The sequence below is a fragment of the Sycon ciliatum genome, chromosome 9 (genome assembly GCF_964019385.1).
Source record: "Sycon ciliatum chromosome 9, ocSycCili1.1, whole genome shotgun sequence".
Taxonomy (NCBI): Eukaryota; Metazoa; Porifera; class Calcarea; order Leucosolenida; family Sycettidae; genus Sycon; species Sycon ciliatum.
In genome coordinates this window covers 707,863-732,365 of record NC_088651.1, presented here as the reverse complement: position 1 = coordinate 732,365, position 24,503 = coordinate 707,863, and the positions used below count along the sequence as shown (strand labels likewise).

Genomic DNA, 24,503 nt, shown 5'->3' with positions numbered 1-24,503 from the left:
TGCACCTTTTGACTAGTGTTTGAATTCGGGTTCTAGCGTTGCACCCACCTTGGTTTTTACTGTTTCCAAGCTCTGACTGTGGCCGTGTAAATGGTGAAAATCAAACTCATCTTTTGCACCTGCTGTTGATTTTGCTTGTCTTTATTCTTAGGAGCCGTGTACATAGTTAGCCTTTTTTCCAGTAATCATCCTTGGCTCTCCATCCCGGAGTCGAATCCTTTCTCTTAACCTTGATGATCTTCTACTCAGAGCCTTTTTACGTGTTATTCATCTCATCATAATTATATCCGTTGATCCCCGAGCTGCAGAGTGTGCTCAATGTCAGACACAGAGCTTACAGCATAGCAGACTCAGCGGAGGACGTTCAGGTTGGTTGTAGCTGACACTCAGATTTTTTTCTTTTTTCTACAAAATCCGCATATCTCCAGACACTGGGCTGAATAATGGTGTGTTGTGGTGGGGCCCAGTAAGCTCATAACCTGAACGTTCTCCGCTGAGTCTGATAAGAATCTCATTATCTATATTGGCGGTTTGGGATGGATTTGTGTGACCGTTAGTACCCTTGAAGATTTGCTCTCTGCCTCGAGCCGTATTGGTTATCTGACAATCTCTTTGCATATTTACAAAGTGTCTGGAGTTTTTGCTGCAAATTGTGCTCAATACCTCAAAAAGGGCAGAGCTTACCACACAGGGCAGAACAACAGAGACCAAAAATCTTTCTCGTAACTCCGAGTTTGAAACACGAAACTCGGAGTTACAAGAAAGATGTTTGGTCTCTGTTGTTCTGCCTCGTCTTTGCATATTTATGTACATGTTTGGTGCTAAACCTGGACTTGGTGGATGGAAGTGTTGGCAGTTAAATACAGAAAATACATGTAGGTGCGAAAACGAAATAGAGATCAATACAAAGCAACTAGAATAGCACCAGTGAGATGAGCAAGGATGCGAGAAGCACAACAGTGGCGAGCGAACATCACAGTCACCATGGCATGGGACAAAAGTGCCAAACATTTTAAAAATAAAGAGGTTTGCAAAGGGCGGATTTTACCTCAGAGTACTCATGCATGGCACTAGGATTAGGAAATAAAAAAAAATAAAAAAAGGAAAAGTACATGACTGTACTAAACAAACTCATCACATGCGTGCATGATAGGGCTTGAAAGTGATGACGTCAAAAACGGCCAGGAAGTAGTAATTTGACATCAGATTTCTATTTTGGATCCACTGAGGTGTGACTTTGCTATTGCCTCAGTATGTGGGTGCAGTGCAACTCACTCATGAGTCATGTCGTATGCAAGGGTGACTTTTACTTCGCCACCACTGGCACCAGTTGTAACCCCGCCGCCCCAGTAGCCAAATCAGTCCGTTTTACTGGTTACATCACCTCCTTGTTGTGAGTAAGACGGCTTGAAATGTGCTTGGATCCATACAAAAATTTGAATTTTTGAAATTTTTGAAATTGTTGCTATGCTGTGACGTAGCACTTTCAAACCCTATTGTGTACACCATGTACACGGACCGGACCGACGTACATGTACATGGAATGATGGATAGCAGTCATGCGGAAGCGATCAGCCGATCACTCGAAGGGCCATTAATGCATTATCATGCTATGTCACACAGCGCACATCTGTCATCACCGTGCATTTGTCAGTGCAGTTTACAGTTTTCGTTCTAGACTGAAGTGAAAAGGATACAGCACGAAAAAGCAGAAACCAGTGCATGCAGTGCAAAAATGAAAAGAAGCCAAAATCGAGCACGAGGGGACCGGATCGACCCGACATGGACATGACGACACTGCACTGGTACTTGCACTCTACTCTTTACTACTACAAGTACAATCATGTATACTGTAGAGGCAGAAAATTTCGTCCGTCAATAATTTCGTCCAACTCCAAAGAAAAGGAGTTCGTCCGGTTGAAAATTTCGTCCTAAGAGTGTACATAGAAAATATACAAATTTTGACTACCGGTAGTTCGACATAGAAAATTCTACATGAAGTACAATGTATACAATATAAAGAAAAGCTGGGCAAAACGACATTATTCATTAGTCACACATTTAATTTAGTCCAAAAGCTCCTTTTAAGGCCTTGGACGAAAAAGACGAAATTACCGTATTTTCCCCATTAAATGTACAGTACCTTTATTTTTTCAAAGGTGGTCAGACCTGTACTACTATAGGAGACTGTACTAGTATTGGAGACGTGTACTTTTATTGTTTCTGGAAAGATTGATTGCCTGGGTTGGGTGGCAAACAACTCGTGATAATTACATGTAGGCCTTGAAAGATTATGCTAGCATAATCTTTCGCATAATTCCTACCAAAATCGAATAATCGCATAATTCGAGGCAAATTGCATACGAATCGCATAAAATTGAAATAATCCGCCTGTTCGCATCAAATTCCAATAATATTCCATACAGTTGTACATGTTCTACAAGTACAAATACAAGTACAGTAAGATCGGGCGCCGAAGAACGCAGGGGCTCGAGCGCAGCCTAGGAAAGTTCTTAAATTTTTCATTCTAGCCAGACCGTTCTTATTCACACGCGCGCGGCGAGTCGAGTGACGTCATGACGTTTGTCATGTACATGTAGTGCAATGTGATACTTCTAAACTAGTGGGTGTCGTAAATGGGAATGACTGTACATGTAGCAGTTACTGTTTACACGTGTACATGACATGTACTCACCTCCCATACATGTACAATGTAGATCTACGTGTAAATTCGCAACTTCGTGTAAGTACATGTATGACAACGTACATGTATGACTATTATTATTATTATGTACAGGTGTTGTGGCGAGCTCAAAGCCGATCAGTTAAATACTGCACTCATGTGGAAATTCCAAATTTTAAAAGTGTTCTTAAATCTGATAATTCTAGCCTGGACTGTTCTTAAATTTTGCCGGTTTTCCAGCCTGGGTGTTCTTCGGCGAGGTGTTCTTCGGCGCCCGATCTTACTGTAGATGCACCAGGAAGTCGTAGGTTTACGACTCCCTTGATAATATGTCCAGTCCACTACAATCAGTGACGGTCGTAGCCAGGTCGGACGGTGCGTTGACCCCGTTGAAACTTTGCTACTACAGTACAACGCTCTCTATAAAAAAATTCCCCTGTTATTTTGCACAGAACCATTATACATTAGCAGCATATGTGAGCATAATGCGGCATAATATGATAACTTTTGGCATAAAAAATAGCATAATTCTGCAATTTTTTCAGCAATGCGAAAAGCATAATTTCACGAAAATATTAGCATAATCTGTCAAGGCCTAGTGATAATGATGCTGTAAGGCTGTAACTTCCTGTAAGTACATCCAGCCATGGTAAGAATCAGTGTACAAAGACACAAAGATGATGAATGGGTAAGAAGACCGAAGTAATGTGGACCCTTGGTACCTGTACCCCAGTAATACCCATCACATCATTCCGGCAGGTACTCTTATTAGAGACGTGTCCTTTTATATTTTTGATCCACACTCAACATGTACATGTACAATTGGAGACGTTCTAGTATTGGAGACGTGTACGTTTAATGGGGAAAATACGGTAAATTCCAGACGAATATTTCTGGTACACAGTAAGCATGGTAACTAACTTGGTAAGTAAGTAAGTTCTATCATCGTGATGACTGTACTATCATGACCAGCTGTACAGACAGTACATTGTACATGTAGTGTGATGTACTGTCTGTACAGCTGGCTGTACCGCGAAAAGGCAGGCGCACACCGGTCCCGACTGCACTGGGCATGGGATAGCACGCCGCCGCGGCCATGCCCGTGCCATGTGAGCACACACACAGCTACAAGTACAAGTAGTTGTGAGAGTGCTAGTACATGTGTGCCAGTACTACTGGCAGTACAAAATCATGTAGGCCCAGTAGATCTACGTACTCAGGCAGTAGATCTACTACAGACTCAGTGACCTGGTGACAGACTGACAGACTGCCAGAGCGGTGTTATGTGTGTAGTTGTAGAGGATCTGGCACACATGTACGCTGGCACATGCCTGACTGGCTCACTTGGCGTGCCTGTGGATAGAGCCACGCTGTGTGAGTGTGGATAGGGTGGCGCATGGCGTAGATCTACAGTCAGGCATGATGTATGTACCTACCTAGGTGTGATGTTTGTTCGAAGGAAACATCACACACTGCGCAGAAAACGGCCAAAAATCGAGAAGAAACTATTTCGGCCGTTTGGGTCTAGCCGACCTGTTTACCGCCATTCTCCTATTTTCTCGATGCTGTTCGTTTCAGCAGACTAGGTCCTAGTGCCAGTTGTGGTTTTGTAGCGTAGCACACCATCATAGGTTGGATCTCTGAACTTGGAGGGCGCTAAATGCTCCACAGCCCCAACTTGGCCCAAGTGGGCAACACAGATTGGAGAAAGGTCCTGGGCGCTAGATAAACGTTTACCTCCTGGGACGGTCCCTAGTGTTCGGGCGTAGCTAGGTGCGTTTGTTAGCTGTCGAAGGGAGATCGCTGGCCGGTGCCAGTTTGTGGGGTTAGCATGGCTGCGCCTACGGACGGAGCAGAAAGCTGGGAGGCGGTCGGCGCGGTCAATTCGCACATGTACGCAGCAGGCAGCTCGGGAGGCAGCCACCCGCTGAATCGCTCGGTCAGCGGCACGCCAGGTGCGCCGACGGACGCATCTAGCGGACACAGCGGCCACAGCGGACATGGCGCGGACGAGCCGCACATAGTCCGATCGACGTCGCTGTCGGAGCTCCTTCCGCGGGTGGACGGGCAGCATAGAGTCAGAAGTGTAAGCACAATTTTTATGTCGATTTCTGAAAAAGCAAAGCCATGAACAAAGTATTCTTTGGTTTGAGGGAAAGATCCATGAAAAAGATGTAATAATTCTAACCGAATTGTAACCCCAATTGCCCTCAATTCATGCATTATGAGCTTGTACCACCCACGACCACGGTTTCATGTAAAAAAAACCAAAAACCCAGCATAGATAGATTGGCTTCGCGCTAAAAATATTGAGTGCTTATTTTTTATATCCTGAACACGCATTACTTGTGAGTATTTTCACGGGACCAACGTTTGGCGAATACCTGGCAGATGACGGTGTGGAGCCCAATGGACCACTCACTTGTGATCATGACGTGTGTATATGAGGTGCGCGAAGAATTTGAAGTCAATGATATTGTGATTTCCAGTGTAAAACAAACGTGAACAACACTATGCAGCATTCAGCTATTTGCATTCATCGTCGAGCAATACCAAAAAGACCTATTGCTGTATTTTCCGAAGTACAAGCCGCATTTCGAACACCAGTAATTCACCCCCTATAAAGTCGGCGCCGACTTATACTACGCTGGTCAAATTAATGTTGATAAACAGGGTAGACGTCGGTGTTTTGTGACAAACAATCTGGGTGCGGCTTTTACTGCAGTGCTGTTGGACAACAGTTTGATCGCTCACACGCGGATATGAAACTGATTTGTTCCATATTCGCCGTTGGACCGCTACATACCAGCATAGTGGAGAGACTTCCCACATTTTACGGGCTCAAACCTCCTTTCTCCGTCTGCCACAATTAGAGTAACTTAGCTTAGTGGTGGCCAGCGGCTAAATCGATGGCTCTAGCTGACAGTAATAGGTTGAACACTTCAGGTGACACCGCAGAACCACCAGAAGCAGTTTTTCATTGGTCTGGCCATACCAGAGCAGTTTTATACGCGTTTGTGTATGACGAAACAGTTCTGTCCTCAGATAGAGTACTTTGTGTATGATATAGTGGGTACACATACACTTGACCTCCTCCTCTGTAAACATGCATTGATGGTGGGCGACAAGTTGGTCCGGTGATGACGTGACAATCGGACTGGTTCCGGCTGGCCGGCCTGCACCAACGCTAAGCTGTACTTTCCTGGGTCTGTCCCTCGTGCTCATGGTGGCTACAGCTGCTGCGGTGAAGGTGCTTATCACCATGTCTAATGTCACTAGCACTGATCACCGCTGTTGTACTGGAGGCGGTACATTTGCATGGCAGGGTTCTAGCCAGGTAGAAATAGTAGGCAGGCGGGCATGGGAAACAGCTACACCGGGCCGTAACCCATTTTTTCCATTTCCCGAAACTGTCTTGCCATGCCAAATGCAACGCACAGGGCGAACCCCCGACTTCACTCCAGACAAATGTGCCATTTTGAACCCTCCAGTAGTGGCTATCGACTGAATTTTCGTTGAATAGCATGAAAAAACACAAAAATTGACAAACGAGTAGGGGTGCGGCACTTTTTCGCAGGGGGGGGGGGGCTCCCCCCCCCCCCACCTTTGGCTAGAACACTGCATGGTAGTTACAGGTGCACATTTCACACTGAGCATGAGTTAGAGCATGAGTTAGAGCATGAGTTAGAGCATGAGTTAGAGGATGAGTTAGAGCATGAGTTAGAGGATGAGTTAGAGCATGAGTTAGAGCATGAGTTAGAGCATGAGTTAGAGCATGAGTTAGAGAATGAGTTAGAGCATGAGTTAGAGCATGAGTTAGAGGATACCGTTTAAAATGGCGATAGGTACAACCCTAATCTGGCACACTTTGTTTTGCTGGAAACAATCTTCTTGAGTATCAGGCTGATTCACCATACGGAGGCTGATGATTGCTGAGAGAGAGAGAGAGAGAGAGAGAGAGAGAGAGAGAGAGAGAGAGAGAGAGAGAGAGAGAGAGAGAGAATGTGTGTCTGTGCTGCTGGGGGCTGACATGCCAGTGAATCGCTTGCAGCCCGGAGAGCGCGTGGAGTTGGGTGCATGTTGCCAGCGATTTTCACGCTCACAAAGAGCAGCAGTGATATCTTCCACCACTCTTCTACACCGGATGGATAACAAGATCTGTTCGAGCGCTTCCTGTAGATCCTGTTCAGATATAATTAATGGGCTTTGTCGATGTGCTTATTGCAGCATTTGTTCTGGAAGGATAGCAATTTACAATATTTTTTTAATTTTGGCTAGATAACTGTGTTGGTACATAAGAAATGAAACAGAGATGTTCCTGGTGCTTCAAAACGCTAAAACTAGAATTCCCTTTGCTCGTTGATGCTGTTGCTGTTGTTTTTGTGTAGGTTGCTGCTGCGACGGATGCCCGATCCGTACCGGGCTCCACGATATCGGGCGGTGGAGCTAGCGGTGGAGGAGGTGGGGCACCAGGTGAGCCGTGGGAGTTGTATGTTGCACGTGCCTTCTTCCACTGTGGTGTGACTTTCATCATGTGCTCTTCGGATAGGGGTTTTGTTGGGAGAAGACACTTTAGGTTCTTGGGTGTGAGTGAGTGTATGCGTGTATGCGTGTGCATGTGCGTGCGAAATAAGCACGTGCAAAAGTTGTCACTCCTGTGACCTTGCAGTATTTCGTCCATGCTTGCATCGCATTTGCTCAGCTATGTACTGTCTTCATCACACCAAGTATATGCCATGCGGCTGTCATGTCACACCGTTAGTGGAGCTATATCAGCACTTTTCTTACCGCGCAAAAGAAAACAGGATAAATAATAGTGGACCTTCACATGCTGCTATCACTACTGGACTCACCATGCAGAGTTGTTCTGGGAAAGACCTTTTCGAACTTCTACAAGGTGGCCTTCTTTTCTTTTTCTTTTTTTACCTGTTCTGATTAAATATGGATGTTCCTCTTGAGATCTGTTTGACAATGTTGGTGATGCGTTGCACTGGGCATCCATGGGTGACTTTTCTCCAAATCTTGTATACCAGGCAATCCACAACAATTCTACCAAAAAGTGTGATGTCCCACAGTCCACGGATCCATTGCCATGTCCGCGTGCCTTCATCGAGTTTGCTTTCTACTTCGAAGCAGCATATGTGCTTCTGCAATACAGTGAGACTCTCTTGGAACATACTATGATAAGAGTAGGTAACGCGTACATTGTCCAGAACACGGTGTGTTCATTCATACTGAAGTGTGTCAGGATGAGAAGTATCTCAGATACGAAGTACGCTTTCCTGCTGGCTATACTATAGGGCTAGGTCTGTTCAGAGTTCAGAGGTGTCATTGCTGGTGTCATTGCTGGTGTGGTTTTTGTATTGTTGGTCCAGGTGATGGAGGTATTCAATATTTCGGTATGCAACGTCGGTCCCCGTCCACTGTTAGTGTTGGTGGGTCAAGCGGAGGCATTGCCGGTTATTACGATCTTGATATGGTGAGTAGCGTGCTGGTTACTGAACGTTGGAACTTACTGGTGTGTGTGTGTGTGTGTGTGCGTGTGTGTGTGCGTGTGTGTGTGTGCACGTGTGTGTGCATGTAGGCACGAATGTGGGGGCATGTGTGAGCGATTGTGCAAGCAAGGGCGTGCATTCTTCGCGCTCCTTCGCCTTCTACTGTAGCTATAATTATGTGTGTGTGTGTGTGTGTGTATGTGTGTGTGTGTGTGCATGTGTGTGTATGCGAGTGCGCGCGTGCGTGTGCGTGTGTATGTGTGGCAATGTGAATGTGTACGTATCTGTACAGCGCGACACGGCCTCCACCCACTCCAGTACATCTCGCCGAACAGCCAACTCTAGCGTGTCCAGTTTTCCAACCATGAGCAGAGATCTGCGCAAGGAAGAAGTAAGTCCTATGGAGGTTCTGCAATCACATCATGAGTTGAGATGCATTGGCGAAATCGAGGACTCACGGCACAGCGCTGAACTTGCACTTGCAACTCACCCTGCGTACGTAGTGCCTATTAGAAAGTCCGCTGCTAAATCACTCGCATAACTACCTCTGTAGGTTATGCGAGTGATGTTGGGAACTCTCGTGGCCTGGCACGAGGGAAGCGTGGATGCGGCGAATGGGATTTTCGGTCTGACGTGATCTACTCGCCTCCCACCGCTTCAGGAGCTATTTGTGCGCCTTTCATCTTTGCAGGGTGGTGGTGTTCCCGGGGATGCGGAAAGCTCAATCTAACCGTGTCTCGAGTGAACCATGAATGTTTAATTTTTTTTGTAATTTTATATGAATGAGGTCATGTAGGCGAGTCAGTGGAACTGCATATTTTTTATTTTTTTTATTTTTTTACTATGTTCACATACCCAGCTCGAAAAGCATAATGAAAGACAGATGGTACGGAGACTAGGACAAACGTGACAAGTACTGAGCAGACGCTGCACCGAGATGCAGCAGTGATGGTGGGGCATTGATGGCTCTGCCGACCTGATGTCTCGGCATCACGGCCGAAAACACGCACCAAAAGAACAAGAGATAGAATTGTGGGGGGACAGAAACTTTTGTGCTGTGGTGGCCTCCACTGGCAATGTTCACGTGTTCAATAGCGGTGTACACGTGTGAGTGAGTGTGCGGATGTGTGCGCAACGAGTGGAGTGCAGGGTGGACAGAGAAAGCGAGGCTTAACACCAGCGAGTGTGCTGGAGAAACTGTGACACTGTTATGGGTGGTCCGTGTACAGTGTGAGTGAGGGTACAGTGTATAGGCTAACAGAATACGATTGACAGTGGCATGGCGAATGATTAGATCACAACACCAAAAAAATGAGAACAATTGTCTGTGTAAACGGTACCATTTGGTAGGGGAAAGATCCAAGAGTCCCTAATCCCCTTTTAACATCAAAATCAATTAAAAAAACGCAAAAAACGAGAGAGAAAAAAAGAAAAGAAAAAACCCAGGCAAATACAAGGGCACAGTGAGAGTGTGTTGAATATCTCAAACAATAGTGATATTGAATTTTTGGTGATGATGGCACTTACTATTGATTTTATTGGTGCAATGCTTGGCATGCATCCAATCATCTCCCTAAAATATGCACCTCAGAGAAGAGCCTCGCCACTTGAAGGGCCCAAAATGTCTAAGCACCTCTGTGTTGATTTGCGTTCGTGCGAGTGTTTGTGTGTGTGTGTGTGCGTGCGCGTGTGTGTCTGTGTGTGTGTGTGCGTGCGTGCACGTGCATGCGTGTGTATTTTTCTAGGTTTGTACAGTTTACACATCTGCTCCAAATCGTCGTCTCAATTGCGTGCTCTGCTCCAAAGTCTACAAGGATCCGGTTATCACAACTTGTGGGGTGAGTTGGCCACTGTGTTGGGTTGTATGTCAACCAATACAGTACAGGCATGCTGTGTGGCATGTGTAGCACAGCATGAGCTATAGTCAATAATTTAGCCTGTGTAATGGCCTAGCCTAGAGTTCCAACTGCCATAGAGAAGTATTGACTACTGACAGTACTACGGTGTCACTTCAATGATAGTATAAGGCACCTCAGCGGTACATACATCCTGATATGTACCCTATGAGGTACTGCATGTCCAAGGTCAGTTGACTGGAATAGGACACCCGGGCTCATCGAGATGTACTTTATAACAGGTGCGAAGAGAAAATGATGTAATATCTGTCTCTCTCTGTCTCTCCGTCTCTGTTTGTCTCTGTCTGTCTCTGTCTGTCTGTCTGTCTGTCTGTATGTATGTCTCTCTCACTCTCTCTCTCTCTCTCTCTCTCTCTCTCTCTCTCTCTCTCTCTCTCTCTCTCTCTCTCTCTCTCTCTCGCTCTGTCTCTCTCTGTGTCTGTCTCTGTCTCTCTCTCTCTCTCTCTCTCTCTCTCTCTCTCTCTCTCTCTCTCTCTCTCTCTCTCTCTCTCTCTCTCTCTCTCTCTCTCTCTCTCTCTCTCTCTCTCTCTCTCTCTCTCTCTTTCTCACTTTTCTCGGTGTGTAGCATACGTTCTGCCGTCGCTGCTGCAACAAACCCAGCGGTAAGGCATTGTTTGAATTAATGGCAGCAGAGGTGGCTTACAAGTTTGTGAAAGTTCCCTCAGACCACAATGTACTTGCACAGAATTAATGACATGAGAGAGAGTGAGAGAGAGAGAGAGAGTACATGCGCCCGTAACGTACCCTTGCTTTATGCAGACCAGCAGGTCCTGGTTGTACCCCTCGCCCCCCCCCCCCCCCCACCCCCGTCACGGGAGGGAGAGAGAGAGAGAGAGAGAGAGAGAGAGAGAGAGAGAGAGAGAGAGAGAGAGAGAGAGAGAGAGAGAGAGAGAGAGAAAGAGAGAGACAGTGAAAGAGAGAGAGAGAGAGAGAGAGAGAGAGAGAGAGAGGGAGAGAGAGAAAGAGAGAGAGGAGAGTGAGAGAGCCTGAGAGAGAGAGAGAGAGAGAGAGAGAGAGAGAGAGAGATTGAGAGAGTTTATGCAGACCAGCAGGTCCTGGTTGTACCCCCCCCCCCCCCCCGCCACGGCAAAGGCTCACACCTTGTGTTGCCCGACCACCACAAGAACTAGCTGTACTCTGACTCATGACAGTCGCTTCTTGATGCACTGCCCTAGATTAGACACATGGACAGCATTTATGAAACGCGTTGTCCCCCTTTTGTCCTACATTGTGCTGGCTGAAAGATTATCAAAATGCACAGTTCTGCTCAATGAAATCCAATCTCGTGGGTCAGCCTTGCGCCTTGCACCAGTTCATGTCCCATTGTTTACAGGTCTAGGCTGCATAAAGTGCATATCACCTGGCATTGCTGTGGTTGGCTATCACCCTTCATTTCACATTCATTATTTTATCATTGGCAGTCGTTTGACGAGCCAGGAAATGTTGAATAAATACGATACAAAATACAATGGCATTGACTCACTTCATCAGATTTCATTGAGCAACACTCTAGCATTATTGAAATCATAGACAATTGCACAAGAAAGTGTGACTGGCCGCGTGGCCCAACGGATAAGGCGCCTGACTACGAATCAGGAGATTCCAGGTTCGAATCCTGGCGTGGTCGTAATTTTTTTACACAAGAACCTTTGGGGTGGTCGTGTGTACCTTCGGATGCGGAAAGCCTGGGCTCACGCGAACCGTGAATTTTTTTTACGCAAGAACGTTTTCGATCATTCCATCAGCATTAATAGAACAGACCCATTTCAAGAAAGTGGTGTGGTTGGTCATGTGGCCCAACGGATTACATTCTTTGTGTTCATGAGAAGTGTGTTTCTGTTTGAAATCGCCCCAACAGTGAAAATCGGCGCATCTCTTCAGCAAATATTCTTTGTGCGTGGAATAACAGAAGTCAGCCAATCCAAGGTTGTGCTGAAGATAGCTTCAATGGAGTGGAAGAGACTTGATCCCAAGCGAAAAAGCCTCACATTTGACCTGGCGATACATGTATTTCCGTTCCAGAAAATGAACACTACTGCTCAAAGAAATCTGATTGAGTGGGTCAGCTTTCCACCCTGAGTCGGTTCACATCGCAGTGTTCGCAGGTCTAGGGCTGTACTGCACCTGGCCTGGCGTGGCATTGACAGCGGCGGGTTTAGGGGGGTGCGCGGGGGCGCCCCCCCCCCCCCTCAAAAGTTTCGACCTAGGTTTCGAAAAAAAAAAGGCAGGGCTGGGGGCGCGCACGCGGCCTGAAACGATCGTCCAAAAGCGGTTGCACGGTACGGTGCTCGAGCTGGTGTTGATTGTACACACTACTGACTAGTACAGAGTAGCAGTGAGCATGCACGGCTACAGAAACACGGTGACCTGGCTGTGTGTACACTGTTGTACAGTGTGATCCCTACTGGGAGCCTGGGACGTGCTCAACGCGTCTTGAGACTTCTTTCCGCAACTTTCAAGTTTGCACAACGATGTTTTGAGGTCGAGGATGATCGCCTGAGCCCTCGACATTCGAATCGTGTTTTGGTTGACTCGAAGACTTTTTTTCAATGTCTCAGCGACATCCCCAAAGGCCAAGCTCTAGCCAGCAGAGCCTGGATGGATTTTTTGCAAAGCGTTCCTGTGGCGGCGAAACTCCTGCGGCCGCACCCCCCCCCCCCCCCCCCAGCCAAACCCTGGACACGCCACTGATTGACTCTCTTGACCGAATATTTCATTGAGCAGCACTCTAGCATTATTGAGACCATAGACAATTGCAGAATAAAGTGTGACTGGCCGCGTGGCCCAACGGATAAGGCGCCTGACTACGAATCAGGAGATTCCAGGTTCGAATCCTGGCGTGGTCGTAATTTTTTATTTTTTATTTATTTTTGACACAAGAACGTTTTTGATCATGATATCAGCATTATTATACAGTAGTAGGTCTCAAAAGTATAGACCACTGGTTTCAAGGTACCACTAGGCCAGCATCTATACCGCATAAAATCTGTAATCAAATATCCGGATAGGCGAGGGAACCGGATAATCGAACACACATACTGTATGTATGCATGGCATATGCTGTAAATCGGTAACCAAGGATTTTCTTCCGGATGGCGAGGGATCCAGATAAAAAGGAGCGGATAAACGAGGTTTGACTGTATTAGCAAGCTAGTCCTGGAACACGATTGTTTCGGGTCATCTTTGTCGTGGTCGATGATGGTATCTGTTTGTCTGTGAATCTGTGCCTTACTATTCTTCAGAGCGATGCCCGATAGACAACTGTCCCGTCTCTATAGTAGTAGCAAATTTAGCGGTGAGTAGCTTGTGTATCTAACATTGTGTTATGTTGTGACTTGGGAGGCATGTTTCAGTGAAGCAATATCACGACTCTTTGTTTGGTCGTAAATTGACTGGTTTTGTAATTGTCTCTGGAATGGATCCAGTCTTTTTCTAACCACCACGACAAGGGATCCAGTCCTAAGGTTTTCGCTACCTGTTCCTGTGTTGCCACACCTGCCGACATGTCAGTAGCCTGCCGATTTTTGAGGCATGTCACGACCTGCCGACAATTGACCTTCTCCTGCCGACAACAGCCATGAAAGTGTTCAAGTTTGACCTTATGCATGGTTAGGAGTCATGATCCAGATTTTTGACTTTTACTGCGCATCACGAGTGTTTTTGTAGCTCTCTCCGGAGGCGCTAAGCGAAATCATCATCAGTCTCGGAGAAAAATCGGCAAACTCAGTCTGAGTGTCACGCAAAACCGTGAAATATTTTTTCTTATTAGTGGCGCATGTGTGTGTATCGAGGTCGCTATATAGGGGGGGGGGGGGGGGGGGGGGGTCCGGGGGCTTCGCCCCCGGATGATGCATTTTATTTTTCATGCTACTGATATTTGGCTAGAATGATGTGGCAACACTGCTGTTCCGATTCCTCTTTTGCTGCTGCTGCTGGTGCATGGTGGTGCTTTTGCTGCTGCTGCTGTGGCTGGTGGTTCTGGTGGTGGCCGTGGTTCTTTTGTTGCTGCTGCTGCTGCTGGTGACGCTGCTGCACTTGCTGCTGCTGTTACTGCTGCTGATATCGGTGCTGGTGCTGTTGGGGCTGCTGCTGCTATTGGTGCTGCTGTTGCTGCTGCTGATATTGGTGCTGCTGGTGTTGGTGCTGCTGGAGCTGGTGCTGCTGTTGCTGCTGCCACTTCTGTTACTGCTTTTCCTGTTGGGAATGGTGCTGCTGCTGCTGTTTTTTCTGTTGGTGCTCAGGTATCCGATCAAATAGCGGAACTAATGATTCACTGCAAGTATGGATGCAAGCAGGTGGAGGGTAGTCCAGAGGAGTGGAAAGTCGACCCGGAAGGCTGCCCTGTCACTATAAAACTCTCACAACGAAGGTGAGACGTAGTGTTGGGTGATTGGCGAATCCTCATGAGTTCCGCAGGCATGATCATGGATTGAAGTGTGTGTGTTTTTTTGCCTTCGCGTGTGCGTGTGTCCATGAATGTGTGTGTGTGTGTGTGTGTGTTTGTGCGTACGTTACTGCGTGCATGCATACATGCATGCATTCATGCTTGAAAGTGTGCATGGTTTCATTACTTTTAAGGTTCACCGGCTGCTGCTCATGAGTATGGGTGTATGTACAATATATGTGTATGTGTTCACACACTTGAGAGGAATCAAAAGCGTGTCTGCTGTAACTAGGCTCTGTGTATTGAGCACTGTCATGAGCAACTACAACTCTCTCCGAGTATGCCTGTGTGTATGCATGTGTGTATCCGTCTGTGTATGTGCATGTGCATAACCTTATGTGTGTTCTTTTTACACTGGATCCGTGTACAGGACACACGAGCAAACGTGTGAGTACGCTCAGGTGCGCTGTCCGAACAGTGAGAACTGTCCCGTGGTGCTGAGAAAGGTTAGTGGCCACCATAGTGCTGTTTCGTTTTTATCGTAGTTCACCCACTTTGGGTATAGGCGTTAGGAAATTAGAGGCCACATGCCACGTACTGCTCTTTTCTCTCCGAAACTCAACACTTGCAAGCCAGATATGAAAGAAAGAAAAAATCATCAGTCACACCACCGGGACTCGAACCAGGGACCTTGCTATTCGCAAGCAATGCTCTATCCAACTGAGCTGCAGTATGACTCGTATCCACAGTGATGGTAAATTTATCCTTCTTCGATCAATCAAATTGGCTATAGGTGTTGAAACAGGACCGCTGGAGGCAATTCATGTTTGGTCTGGTCATACTATAAGCTAGCAGTTTGTCATTCAATACGGTGTGACATACCCGATTGGTTGAGAGACTCACCTCCTCACCCCTGACTCACTCGTGAGGTCTGCATTCGCCATTACGGTGAAAAGGCATAGTGGTGGCCTGTGGATGCGAAGGCTATAGTTTTTGTGTGTGTGTGTTTCTGAACATGCAAGAGATGCCAAAGCGCATCCCGCGAATATTATTCTATTATTACTGTATGATATGGCATGCAAAAATGACCACCTGGACAGTGTGGATGTGTTGGTGGTCAAAACGTTGGTCTGGCAATGACCTAACCATCTGGACCGGTTAAATACAATGTTCTTTCATGTATTACCGGAAAAAAACCTCAGCACAGTATGCACATGTGTGTGAAAATGTATAAGATTTGCCCCGGGGACCCGATGCACGTGTAATTTCATTCCTTCTTCTCGACTTTATCTGCTAGGGTTCTGGTGCTGTGCTGGTCGTGCAGCAAAGAGTGCAATTTAAGTCTACAAATTTTCGGCCCATTCAAATTTCGGCCTTCCAGGGCTGGAACCCATTTCGGCCGCATCAAATGTTCGCCCTCTACTGCTACCGCCTGTATACACTGTCACACTGAGCCTTGCAAAACGAAATTTCGGCCGCAACAAATTTTCGGCCAAACATGACCGGGCGAAAATAAATATGCGCCGACGATTTGTAGACTTACAGAAGTTGTAACAGAGGGCGGCTGGCTAGAGTGTTGGGGTGAGATAGGAGGTGGCAGGACTAAATCCACAAGCCGGGACTCAGCCTCTCTGTTGTACTGTATTGGTGTAGGGGTGAGATAGGAGTTGGCAGGACTAAATCCACAAGCCGGGACTCGACCTCTCTGTTGTACTGTATTGTACTGTGCCTCTATCGTAATCATGTTTGTGCAGAATCTCGATGAGCATCTTCGAGTGTGCGAGCAGAAAGCATGTCCACACGCCAAGTACAAGTAAGTGAATTGGTGTGTGTGTGTGGGGGTGGGGTGGGGGGTGGGGAGTGCTTGCGTGCGTGTTTGTTTGCCACCGTAAACTTGCTGGTTCTGAGAGATCGCAGAAATGTAGTGACGCAAACATTGGACCGTTTACAGTAATAGTGCTGCACGTGTTGACCCATCTCAGCTGGCAAAAGGAAAATTTCCTCCTTGTATTTCGCACCATTATAAACATTTTCACTCAGCCAGGCATAATTTTCTGTGTGTTTTGTTGGCCTCCAGTTGTCCGTTCCGCGGCACTCAGGACCAGGTGCGGGAGCACTTACAAACGTGTCGCTTTGAAATGCTGAAGGACTTCCTCAGCGAGGTACACGAGAAGATCTCGCGCCTTCAGCGGCAAGTCCGGCAGAAGGATGAGGTATGGCTGGTGATGATGATGGGGGTATGGGAGGGGGGGGGGAGAGGAGGGGAGGAGGGGTCCTACACCCTAACACTGTCCACGGACCCTCCCAAATTTTGCGAATTTGAGTGTATGTATAACAAGAAATGAGGACCAAAGAGCTACAAGTCACGCTATAACATCCACTATCACCACCAGTTACTTTACAATCAGCTTATGCGATAACATTAACATTTCAGTAGTGCTGAGTGTTGAGTGTATGTGTTTGACTCTTGCTGGCAATCTCCACTTGTTTCTCTGAAAAATTCCTGAAATGCATTGCCATGCATGACAGGATTTTCCCAGTGGTGTGCCATCGCCCACCGACCTGTATCTTATCTGTATTAATCAGAGTTTCATGTGAGGTGATGATGGTTTCTTTGTGTACGTGCGCTCTCAGACAGCTGTGCAAATGGTTTCGTTTTGCTATTGCAGGAAATCACGTTCCTGCGCACTATGCTGGCAAATGTTTCGGACCGTCTGAACATGCTCGAGAAGAACTACGAGTTCAGGATGGGTAAGGATAGAGGCTATGTGACGCAGGTTATGTGATGCAATCTTTCACAATTTCTGTAATTTACATTTTTTTGTTTTGTGGGTGTATAAAGCAGTGTCCATCGGTTCTCGTTACTGTTTTCTGATGATCACTTAGTGCGTGAAACTGGGAGTGAAAACACCTTTCAACTCGGATGGTGAGCCAATTAAATTATTGTGAAAAAGGAGAAGGACAAAATGTTACGACTTATGACTATGACTATGAGTTATGAGTGTTGGAGCTGGGTGTCGGGTTGCCGACTGTCTCAGTACTCCTTGTAAGTTTTGTGCCATTTTGTCGCACTTGCTGACTGTATAAGATCTGGTTACGTTGGTGGACAGTTAGTCGTAATTCGTAACATTTTGTCCTTCTCCTTTTTCACAAAAAAACACCTTTCTTCATCCTTTTATTCGTGTTGCAGGTTATGTGATTACATTATCAGTTGTGATGCCCTGTGTGTAGTGGCAATGTGAAACTGGCCAAACAGTCTGTTTATTAACATAAGTCAATCTGCCGGCTCGTGCTGTGTGCTTAGTGACCATAAGCGAATTAGCTCCGACCCCCACCCCCAGTAGACTTTGAGTGCAATGGTATTGTGGAAATGCAGAGCTTCAATGCTACAGTAGCATGGCCCAAGAAGAGAGAGGTCTCAATCTTTATGACCTCAATGTGTGATATGTCCAGATTTTTCATAAAGAACGAAACAGCATGCTGTCCACTTATTGAGTATGCCCAGATGATAACTTTCATGTCCTGCTGGTGTTTGTTCGTGTCCCAGAGCGTCTTGACGAAGCGCAAGCCAAGCTGCAGCGTGAAGTAACCGACTATAAAAGCCACACGAACATTCTATCGGTAAGCGGCTATATTATTATTTGAAACATGATTTTGACCGTGCCTCCCTACCTGTTTCACTCTCGTGCTCTGCCTATTTGTGTCTATTTCCTGCTCTCCGTATGTCTGTCATTTTGTTCGTTGTCTGTCCGTCTGTTTGTCTTTCCATCTCTTCATATCTCTGTATGCTGGTCCCTCCGTCTGTCTGTCCATCCTTCATTTAGTCTATCCGTCTTTTCTCGTGTTGCATGTATCTGTGTTTTTGAAACACACTCATCGTAGCTGAGAGACTATGAAATCCTTTTGTTTCTTCATCGTGTGCCCTTTGTAGAATGAGGTGTCAACGATAGCTTCAAGAACTGGAATGGGTAAGGAGGACAGTGCTGTCATTAGTGCTGTGCGTGTAACTTCACGCAAGTCAAGAAGACAAAGGCCGTGTTGTGTTCGCGTCGGGTTTCACCTGTGCGTTTGAAATCGTTTTAAGAAGACAGGTAGCGTGTGGTGAACTGATTGCAGCAGGATGTGCACACAAGTGTTTGTTTGTTGTGCGTGATGCTCTTTATGCCCTGAAGTGATCTTTATACTGGATGGTGGTCGTGTTTGATTAATGGTTGTCATACTCGATGTTTGTCGTTCTTGATGCTATGCCCGCACAGCACGCGATGTACAGCCGTTCAAGTGCGTGGGCACGTTTGTCGGTCACGAAGGCCCAGTCTGGTCACTGTGCACAAGCGGTGATTTGCTGTACAGCGGCTCTTCGGACAACTCGATCAAGGTAATGCTATCTGGGTTCTGGGAACCTAGAGTGTCTTAGGTTTCGGTACCTATTTTTTTTCTAGGAAGATGTACCCTCTCTGTAGCACCCATGCCAACATAATCCAGCACATAGGACAGCATTGACTGCACTTTTAGAGGGTCTGTGGAGATTTGGTCCATTGGAGCAACCAAACTTATGGAAGATATTCAAACAGGGGGGGGCAAAGAGAGAGAGAAAGGGAGAGAGAGAGAGAGAGAGAGAGAGAGAGAGAGAGAGAGAGAGAGAAATAGACAGACAGACAGACAGAGAAATCATCACATCACTCCCGGTTTTCTTGGAGGCTTCACGCAGTGCTAACTACTAACACATCTTCACCCATTCTTTTCTCCGCTGTGTGTGTCCTTGCTCAGGTTTGGGGACCAGTTCCGACCGTATGGGATCCCAACTCATCGTACCGCTGTCAGCGTACACTGAGCGGACACACTGGCATTGTCCTGGCTCTCACTACATGGAATGACTTTCTCTACAGCGGTGGAGCCGATAATACCATTCGGGTAAGCAGGCCCGCCACCAGTTGGCCCGCCGTCATCACACACACAGGACCGGTGGAAGGAGTTTTTTGATTGGTCCGGTTATACGCTAGCCTGTCATACTGTGTGTAGGATGATGGCTGTACATGACTAAACCAGCTGTAAACGCACGTCGATGGGCAAAACGTTGGTCCGGCCGTGGCCAGACCAACCAGACCAGTTCCGCTGGGCCTGGCGTAGGGGTGTGTGAAACCCCACCCTGCTGACCCGCTTGGTTACGCCCCCCCCCCCCCCTGGTATAATTGTACTAGCGCGAACGACGGGGACCGGTCCGGCTGATGAGGTCATCACCGGAGCAACTTGTTGGCCAGCGTCAACGCATGTTTACAGCTGCGGAGGAGGAGGTTATGTGTGCCTGCTATGTCATACACAAACTGTATGAAAGGCTAGGGTATGGTCGGAAGAATCAAAAACTGCTTCTGGCGGTCCTGGGGTAAGTTACTTGCAAGCTTGGGCTTGAAACAGGACTGCTATGTGAGTAAGAACAAATCCATGTGTTCTATTTTGGAAAGAGATTGCACGTAATGATCATACGTAATGCTCATCAGCAAAAAAAGAAAAAAAATGAATAGAACTCAAATAATGTTCATCAGCTATAGAAGAGCGCATGCTCCAGAGGTTCATATCACTCAATCCTTCTAGCATTTTCTGTACTTGCGTCATATTACTCCTTGCGCATTATACTCCTGAAACTACAAGAGGTCGCATTCTTTCCCAACATCGACGTACGTAGCGTTTGGGTAGTGAGCGTTATTTTGTCCAATATGGTTCGCCGCGGTGACTCATCAGCCAGACGACGCTGCGATACTGTACGAATGTACGAAGCCAGTTGACTTACCCTTGCTTTTTTCTGTACTTGCGTCATATTACTCCTTGCACATTATACTCCTAAACCTACAAGAGTTTCCTATGCAAGTACTTTGGGACAGGGCTCTGTAGCCAGGGCAGTTAACAACTGTATCTTGTCATGCTGAGCATATGTAGAGATAGATTATTGACGTCCACCCTTATGGTTCGCTTTGTTTCGTTGTATTTTTGTGTCGCTCCACTCCTTTAGATCTGGCGGCTGGACAACTTTGCGCAGGAAGCTACATTGCATGCACACGACAACCCGGTGTGCACGCTGGCTGCATCTCGGGGCATGCTCTTCAGTGGATCACTCAAGATTATCCGGGTACGGCTGCTGGCGCTTTCCACTACTGTTGGCATGGTGTTTTTGTTTGATTTAGTTTATTTTACAGTTACCGAAAGAGCAGAGGTGCTTGATAACAACTAAGGGATGAAAGTGTGGAGAACTACAAGTGGAAAACAAGCGGACAATACTAGAAAAATGAGGAGAGAGGGGTGGGTGTGGAAGGGGGGGGGGGAGGGGAAGGAAGGGGGTGGGGAAGGGGGGGGGGTGGAAAGGGGGGGAAAGGGGTAGGAAGGGGGTGGGGAGGGTGTGGAAGGGGTTGGGGTTGGGCGTAGGTGTGGAAGGGGGAATTGGGTGGGGTGGGGAAGGGGGTGGGGGAGGGGGAAGTGTATGGGTGGGGTAGGCATTGTAGCGAACATTGAAATCCGTTGAGAAATCATACCAACCCGGGCGCTAGCCTTGCAGCCACACGCACTGATGGTCAATTTTTACAGTGCATGTGCGTGAACTACAGTGCATGTACGCGCTAAAAGCAGTAAGGGCGCTGGCCCCGGTCATCCTATCGGATTTCAATGTCCATGGCAGTAGGATGGAAGGTGGTGTGTATAAGATCTGTGACAATGTCAATGTGTTTATTACACACTGTGCTCCAGGGAGTGAGTTTGATTATGTCCGCGAATCGATATTGAATCCATTCATGTATCGCCCCTGGCTATTCACATCACCCCATGTGAATAGGGTGAATGGATTTCGAACCGGTTGCAGGGCTCAGGACATGAAATCTTTCGACGAGAATCCATTCATGAATCGATTCAATTGCGTAATCGAACGCACTCAGTGTAATGTGATGAATTTACCTAGCGAGGCTGCACCAAAGTAGTCCTCTGTTGTGCCCAACGATTGTCTGGCATATACATGTAGGTTGTGCGATGTAAAATAAAAGGACCGAGGGTTCTGACTCACCGGTAGCTTGATTGTATTTGTTAGTGTTGGACACAAACAAGGGATAATGTGTAAATTTTGTATACCCTTGGTCCTTCTTTTTCACTTTAACCCTTTATGTACCAGTCATCTGATGTATGTAAGGTGTCCCCCGCCACTTATGTCCACTCATATTTCAGGAACGATAAATGGTTTGTAGGGAAAGCGGATGTTGAAGGCTTGCAGCACAGCAATAACCAACATCTGATCTTAATTCATGTCGCAGTGACATGCATCAGAAAATGCAGACATATGCAAAAACCGCAAGAATCAAGCCTTTCTCAGGGTACAGCCAAGATATGTATACGAAAACAGACAGATATGTTGTGAAATCAGGCTTGCATGTCATACACTCATGAGATAAGGTCAGTATGATAGTCTGCGAAGCAATTTCTGTCCTTGTTCTGGCAGAAATTAGCGGGTTTGGCCTTACGATCTTTTACGCACGGAACAGGGCAAATCTTGATCTGTGTGCATTTGAAACCTTGCATACAGCACAGTTTCGCTTCTCAGCCGTCGGCACTGTGAGATGCTGCGGGGACTTCACTGCCGTCTACTGTGTTGCCGAAGGGTTGTGCAGTGGTACTGGTGTGTCTTGGTCGATTTTTCATAGTTGACGGATGACTGCAAGCCGGCACTCAAGTTGCGTCATCGGACGGTCTCTTACTTAGACTGCTTGCGTGGTCCCGGAACCAATGTTCGTGAAGAATAAAAGAACTTACGGCAGCTATCTCTACACAATCAAGAAACAAGGTTTTCCAATACTTTTTTTTGGCTTTCCTGAGGATACGAAATGAGGATACTACATAAGTTATAGTCTATAATAGAGCAATGGACAGATGAGAAAGTTGTTGTCACTCCGAGTTATGTACGAAAGCACTCATGAAGTTGTCTGATTTGTTCTTTTGATCGAAACTCGAATTTCTTGGCTATCCATCGCTTGTGTGTCATTGCTCCATATTTGATGGTGAGCGCCCTTTTCGCAGCTGTGACCTGATCTTACGCTGAACCTCTCCTCCAATGTACATAATTATGCTCTCTACACATGCTGCAGGTATGGGATACTAGCCAGCATACGATGGTGAGGGAGTTAGCTGGACAGAACCACTGGGTCCGAGCCCTGGTGGCCACCGATCGTTACCTCTACGCTGGCTCATATCAATCCATCAAGGTATGTACGAGTACGAATACGAATACGAGTACGAGCACGAGTGTGGATAAGAGTACAGGTCTACTCTCGTTAGCAGACAACCTCGGGGTTTCAACATTTGTGTCTTATATGGAGCATTATCTCCTATCCAGACGTGAATCTACCCGTTTCAGGCGTCAGGGTAGTTTTGATCATTGTCTGCTAATGAGGTTTGTCTTGTGACCGATGTCGTACTACAGTCCATTTCAAAACTATAGACGCGTACCTAGGCAAAAACCGTTATGCCAGCATCTATACCACATAAAATCTGTGATCACTTTGTGCATAGATTTTCCCAAATTGGGCGTCTGTTATCCAACCGTTTAGAAACTATATGAGAGTAATTGTGGAGCGGACCTGAGCAATATTCCGAAAACTATTCTCAAAACGTTCCAGCCAAATTTGAAATATTTCAAAAACACTGCACGTCTATAGTTTTGAAATGGACTGTAACGAGGGTGAACCTGTACAGATGTTGTACTAACGAGGGTGGACCTGTACAGATGTTGTACTAACGAGGGTGGACCTGTACAGATGTTGTACTAACGAGGGTGGACCTGTACAGATGTTGTACTAACGAGGGTAGACCTGTACAGATGTTGTACTAACGAGGGTGGACCTGTACAGATGTTGTACTAACGAGGGTGGACCTGTACAGATGTGGTACTAACGAGGGTGGACCTGTACAGATGTTGTACTAACGAGGGTGGACCTGTACAGATGTTGTACTAACGAGGGTGGACCTGTACAGATGTTGTACTAACGAGGGTGGACCTGTACAGATGTTGTACTAACGAGGGTGGACCTGTACAGATGTTGTACTAACGAGGGTGGACCTGTACAGATGTTGTACTAACGAGGGTGGACCTGTACAGATGTTGTACTAACGAGGGTGGACCTGTACAGATGTTGTACTAACGAGGGTGGACCTGTACAGATGTTGTACTAACGAGGGTGGACCTGTACAGATGTTGTACTAGCGAGGGTGGACCTGTACAGATGTTGTACTAACGAGGGTGGACCTGTACAGATGTTGTACTAACGAGGGTGGACCTGTACAGATGTTGTACTAACGAGGGTGGACCTGTACAGATGTTGTACTAACGAGGGTGGACCTGTACAGATGTTGTACTAACGAGGGTGGACCTGTACGCACAGGGCCACAGGGTATCACGTGCCTAGTCAGTTGTACCGTGGTTGTGGCCAAAGAAATCCGATCCGCGGGTCAAAAGTAGTGCCGCGTTTCCATTTCAATTACATCATGCACGTTCTCGATTATATAATGCAATCCTCATTATTACATCATGCACATTCCCCATGTATATTCCTTTTGCCTATTCTGCAGTTGCACGCGTGTATTCACCTCATTGGTAGCGATGTCAGAGTGCCGTGCCACGTGACCTCCACGCTTGTCGCTGGATTCCCTAGCAACCAGCTGAAATGATGGCACAAAAAGCCAGTACGGCAGAATGCCAGTCGCGGCCAGAGCGTGCAGTACTTGGCACGCGGGATATTCAAATGTGACCTGAAGACGTCAGTGACAAGCTTGGTCGTGACTATTGCCACGAAAATAGAAGATGAACTTTCGTATACGCGTTTGTGCGGGCGCGCTGCGCCTACGGAGCTGGGAGTATGGCCGCCGACAAGTTAGCGTATGTTCAGTCGCCTTTTTCATCTCTTGCGCTGCCTGATACAGGTTTGATTTTAGTTCCATCGTGTTCCCCGTCGTCCAATTTAGTTTGCTGCCGAGTTTCACCGGTGTATCACGCCGCGCAC

The 24,503-nt window shown here is 46.9% G+C and overlaps 1 protein-coding gene and 2 non-coding genes across 5 annotated transcripts in view; all 3 read left to right on the top strand.

Annotated features, from left to right (window-relative positions):
• Positions 1-4,142: 4,142 nt before the first annotated feature.
• LOC135825003 (E3 ubiquitin-protein ligase TRAF7-like) overlaps positions 4,143-24,503 on the top strand; it is a 28,833-nt gene continuing 8,472 nt past the window's right edge. Inside the window, exons 1-18 of one of the 3 annotated variants that reach the window (XM_065337738.1) lie at positions 4,143-4,769; positions 7,072-7,156; positions 8,059-8,162; positions 8,471-8,569; positions 9,924-10,016; positions 10,660-10,696; positions 13,337-13,389; positions 14,336-14,463; positions 14,909-14,984; positions 16,233-16,291; positions 16,556-16,691; positions 17,148-17,229; positions 18,026-18,099; positions 18,410-18,446; positions 18,735-18,853; positions 19,246-19,389; positions 20,483-20,599; positions 22,593-22,709. In XM_065337738.1, the coding sequence (XP_065193810.1) occupies positions 4,515-4,769; positions 7,072-7,156; positions 8,059-8,162; positions 8,471-8,569; positions 9,924-10,016; positions 10,660-10,696; positions 13,337-13,389; positions 14,336-14,463; positions 14,909-14,984; positions 16,233-16,291; positions 16,556-16,691; positions 17,148-17,229; positions 18,026-18,099; positions 18,410-18,446; positions 18,735-18,853; positions 19,246-19,389; positions 20,483-20,599; positions 22,593-22,709 (1,815 nt within the window). In that variant the 5' untranslated portion in view covers positions 4,143-4,514. Of the gene's footprint in view, positions 4,770-7,071; positions 7,157-8,058; positions 8,163-8,470; positions 8,570-9,923; positions 10,017-10,659; positions 10,697-13,336; positions 13,390-14,335; positions 14,464-14,908; positions 14,985-16,232; positions 16,292-16,555; positions 16,692-17,147; positions 17,230-18,025; positions 18,100-18,409; positions 18,447-18,734; positions 18,854-19,245; positions 19,390-20,482; positions 20,600-22,592; positions 22,712-24,503 lie in introns of all 3 variants that reach the window. The other 2 variants (XM_065337739.1, XM_065337737.1) reach the window with 2 other exon arrangements.
• Positions 11,649-11,721, top strand: Trnar-acg (transfer RNA arginine (anticodon ACG)). Its single transcript has one exon. It is a non-coding gene; the product is annotated as a tRNA-Arg (tRNA).
• On the top strand, positions 12,868-12,940 carry Trnar-acg (transfer RNA arginine (anticodon ACG)). Its single transcript has one exon. It is a non-coding gene; the product is annotated as a tRNA-Arg (tRNA).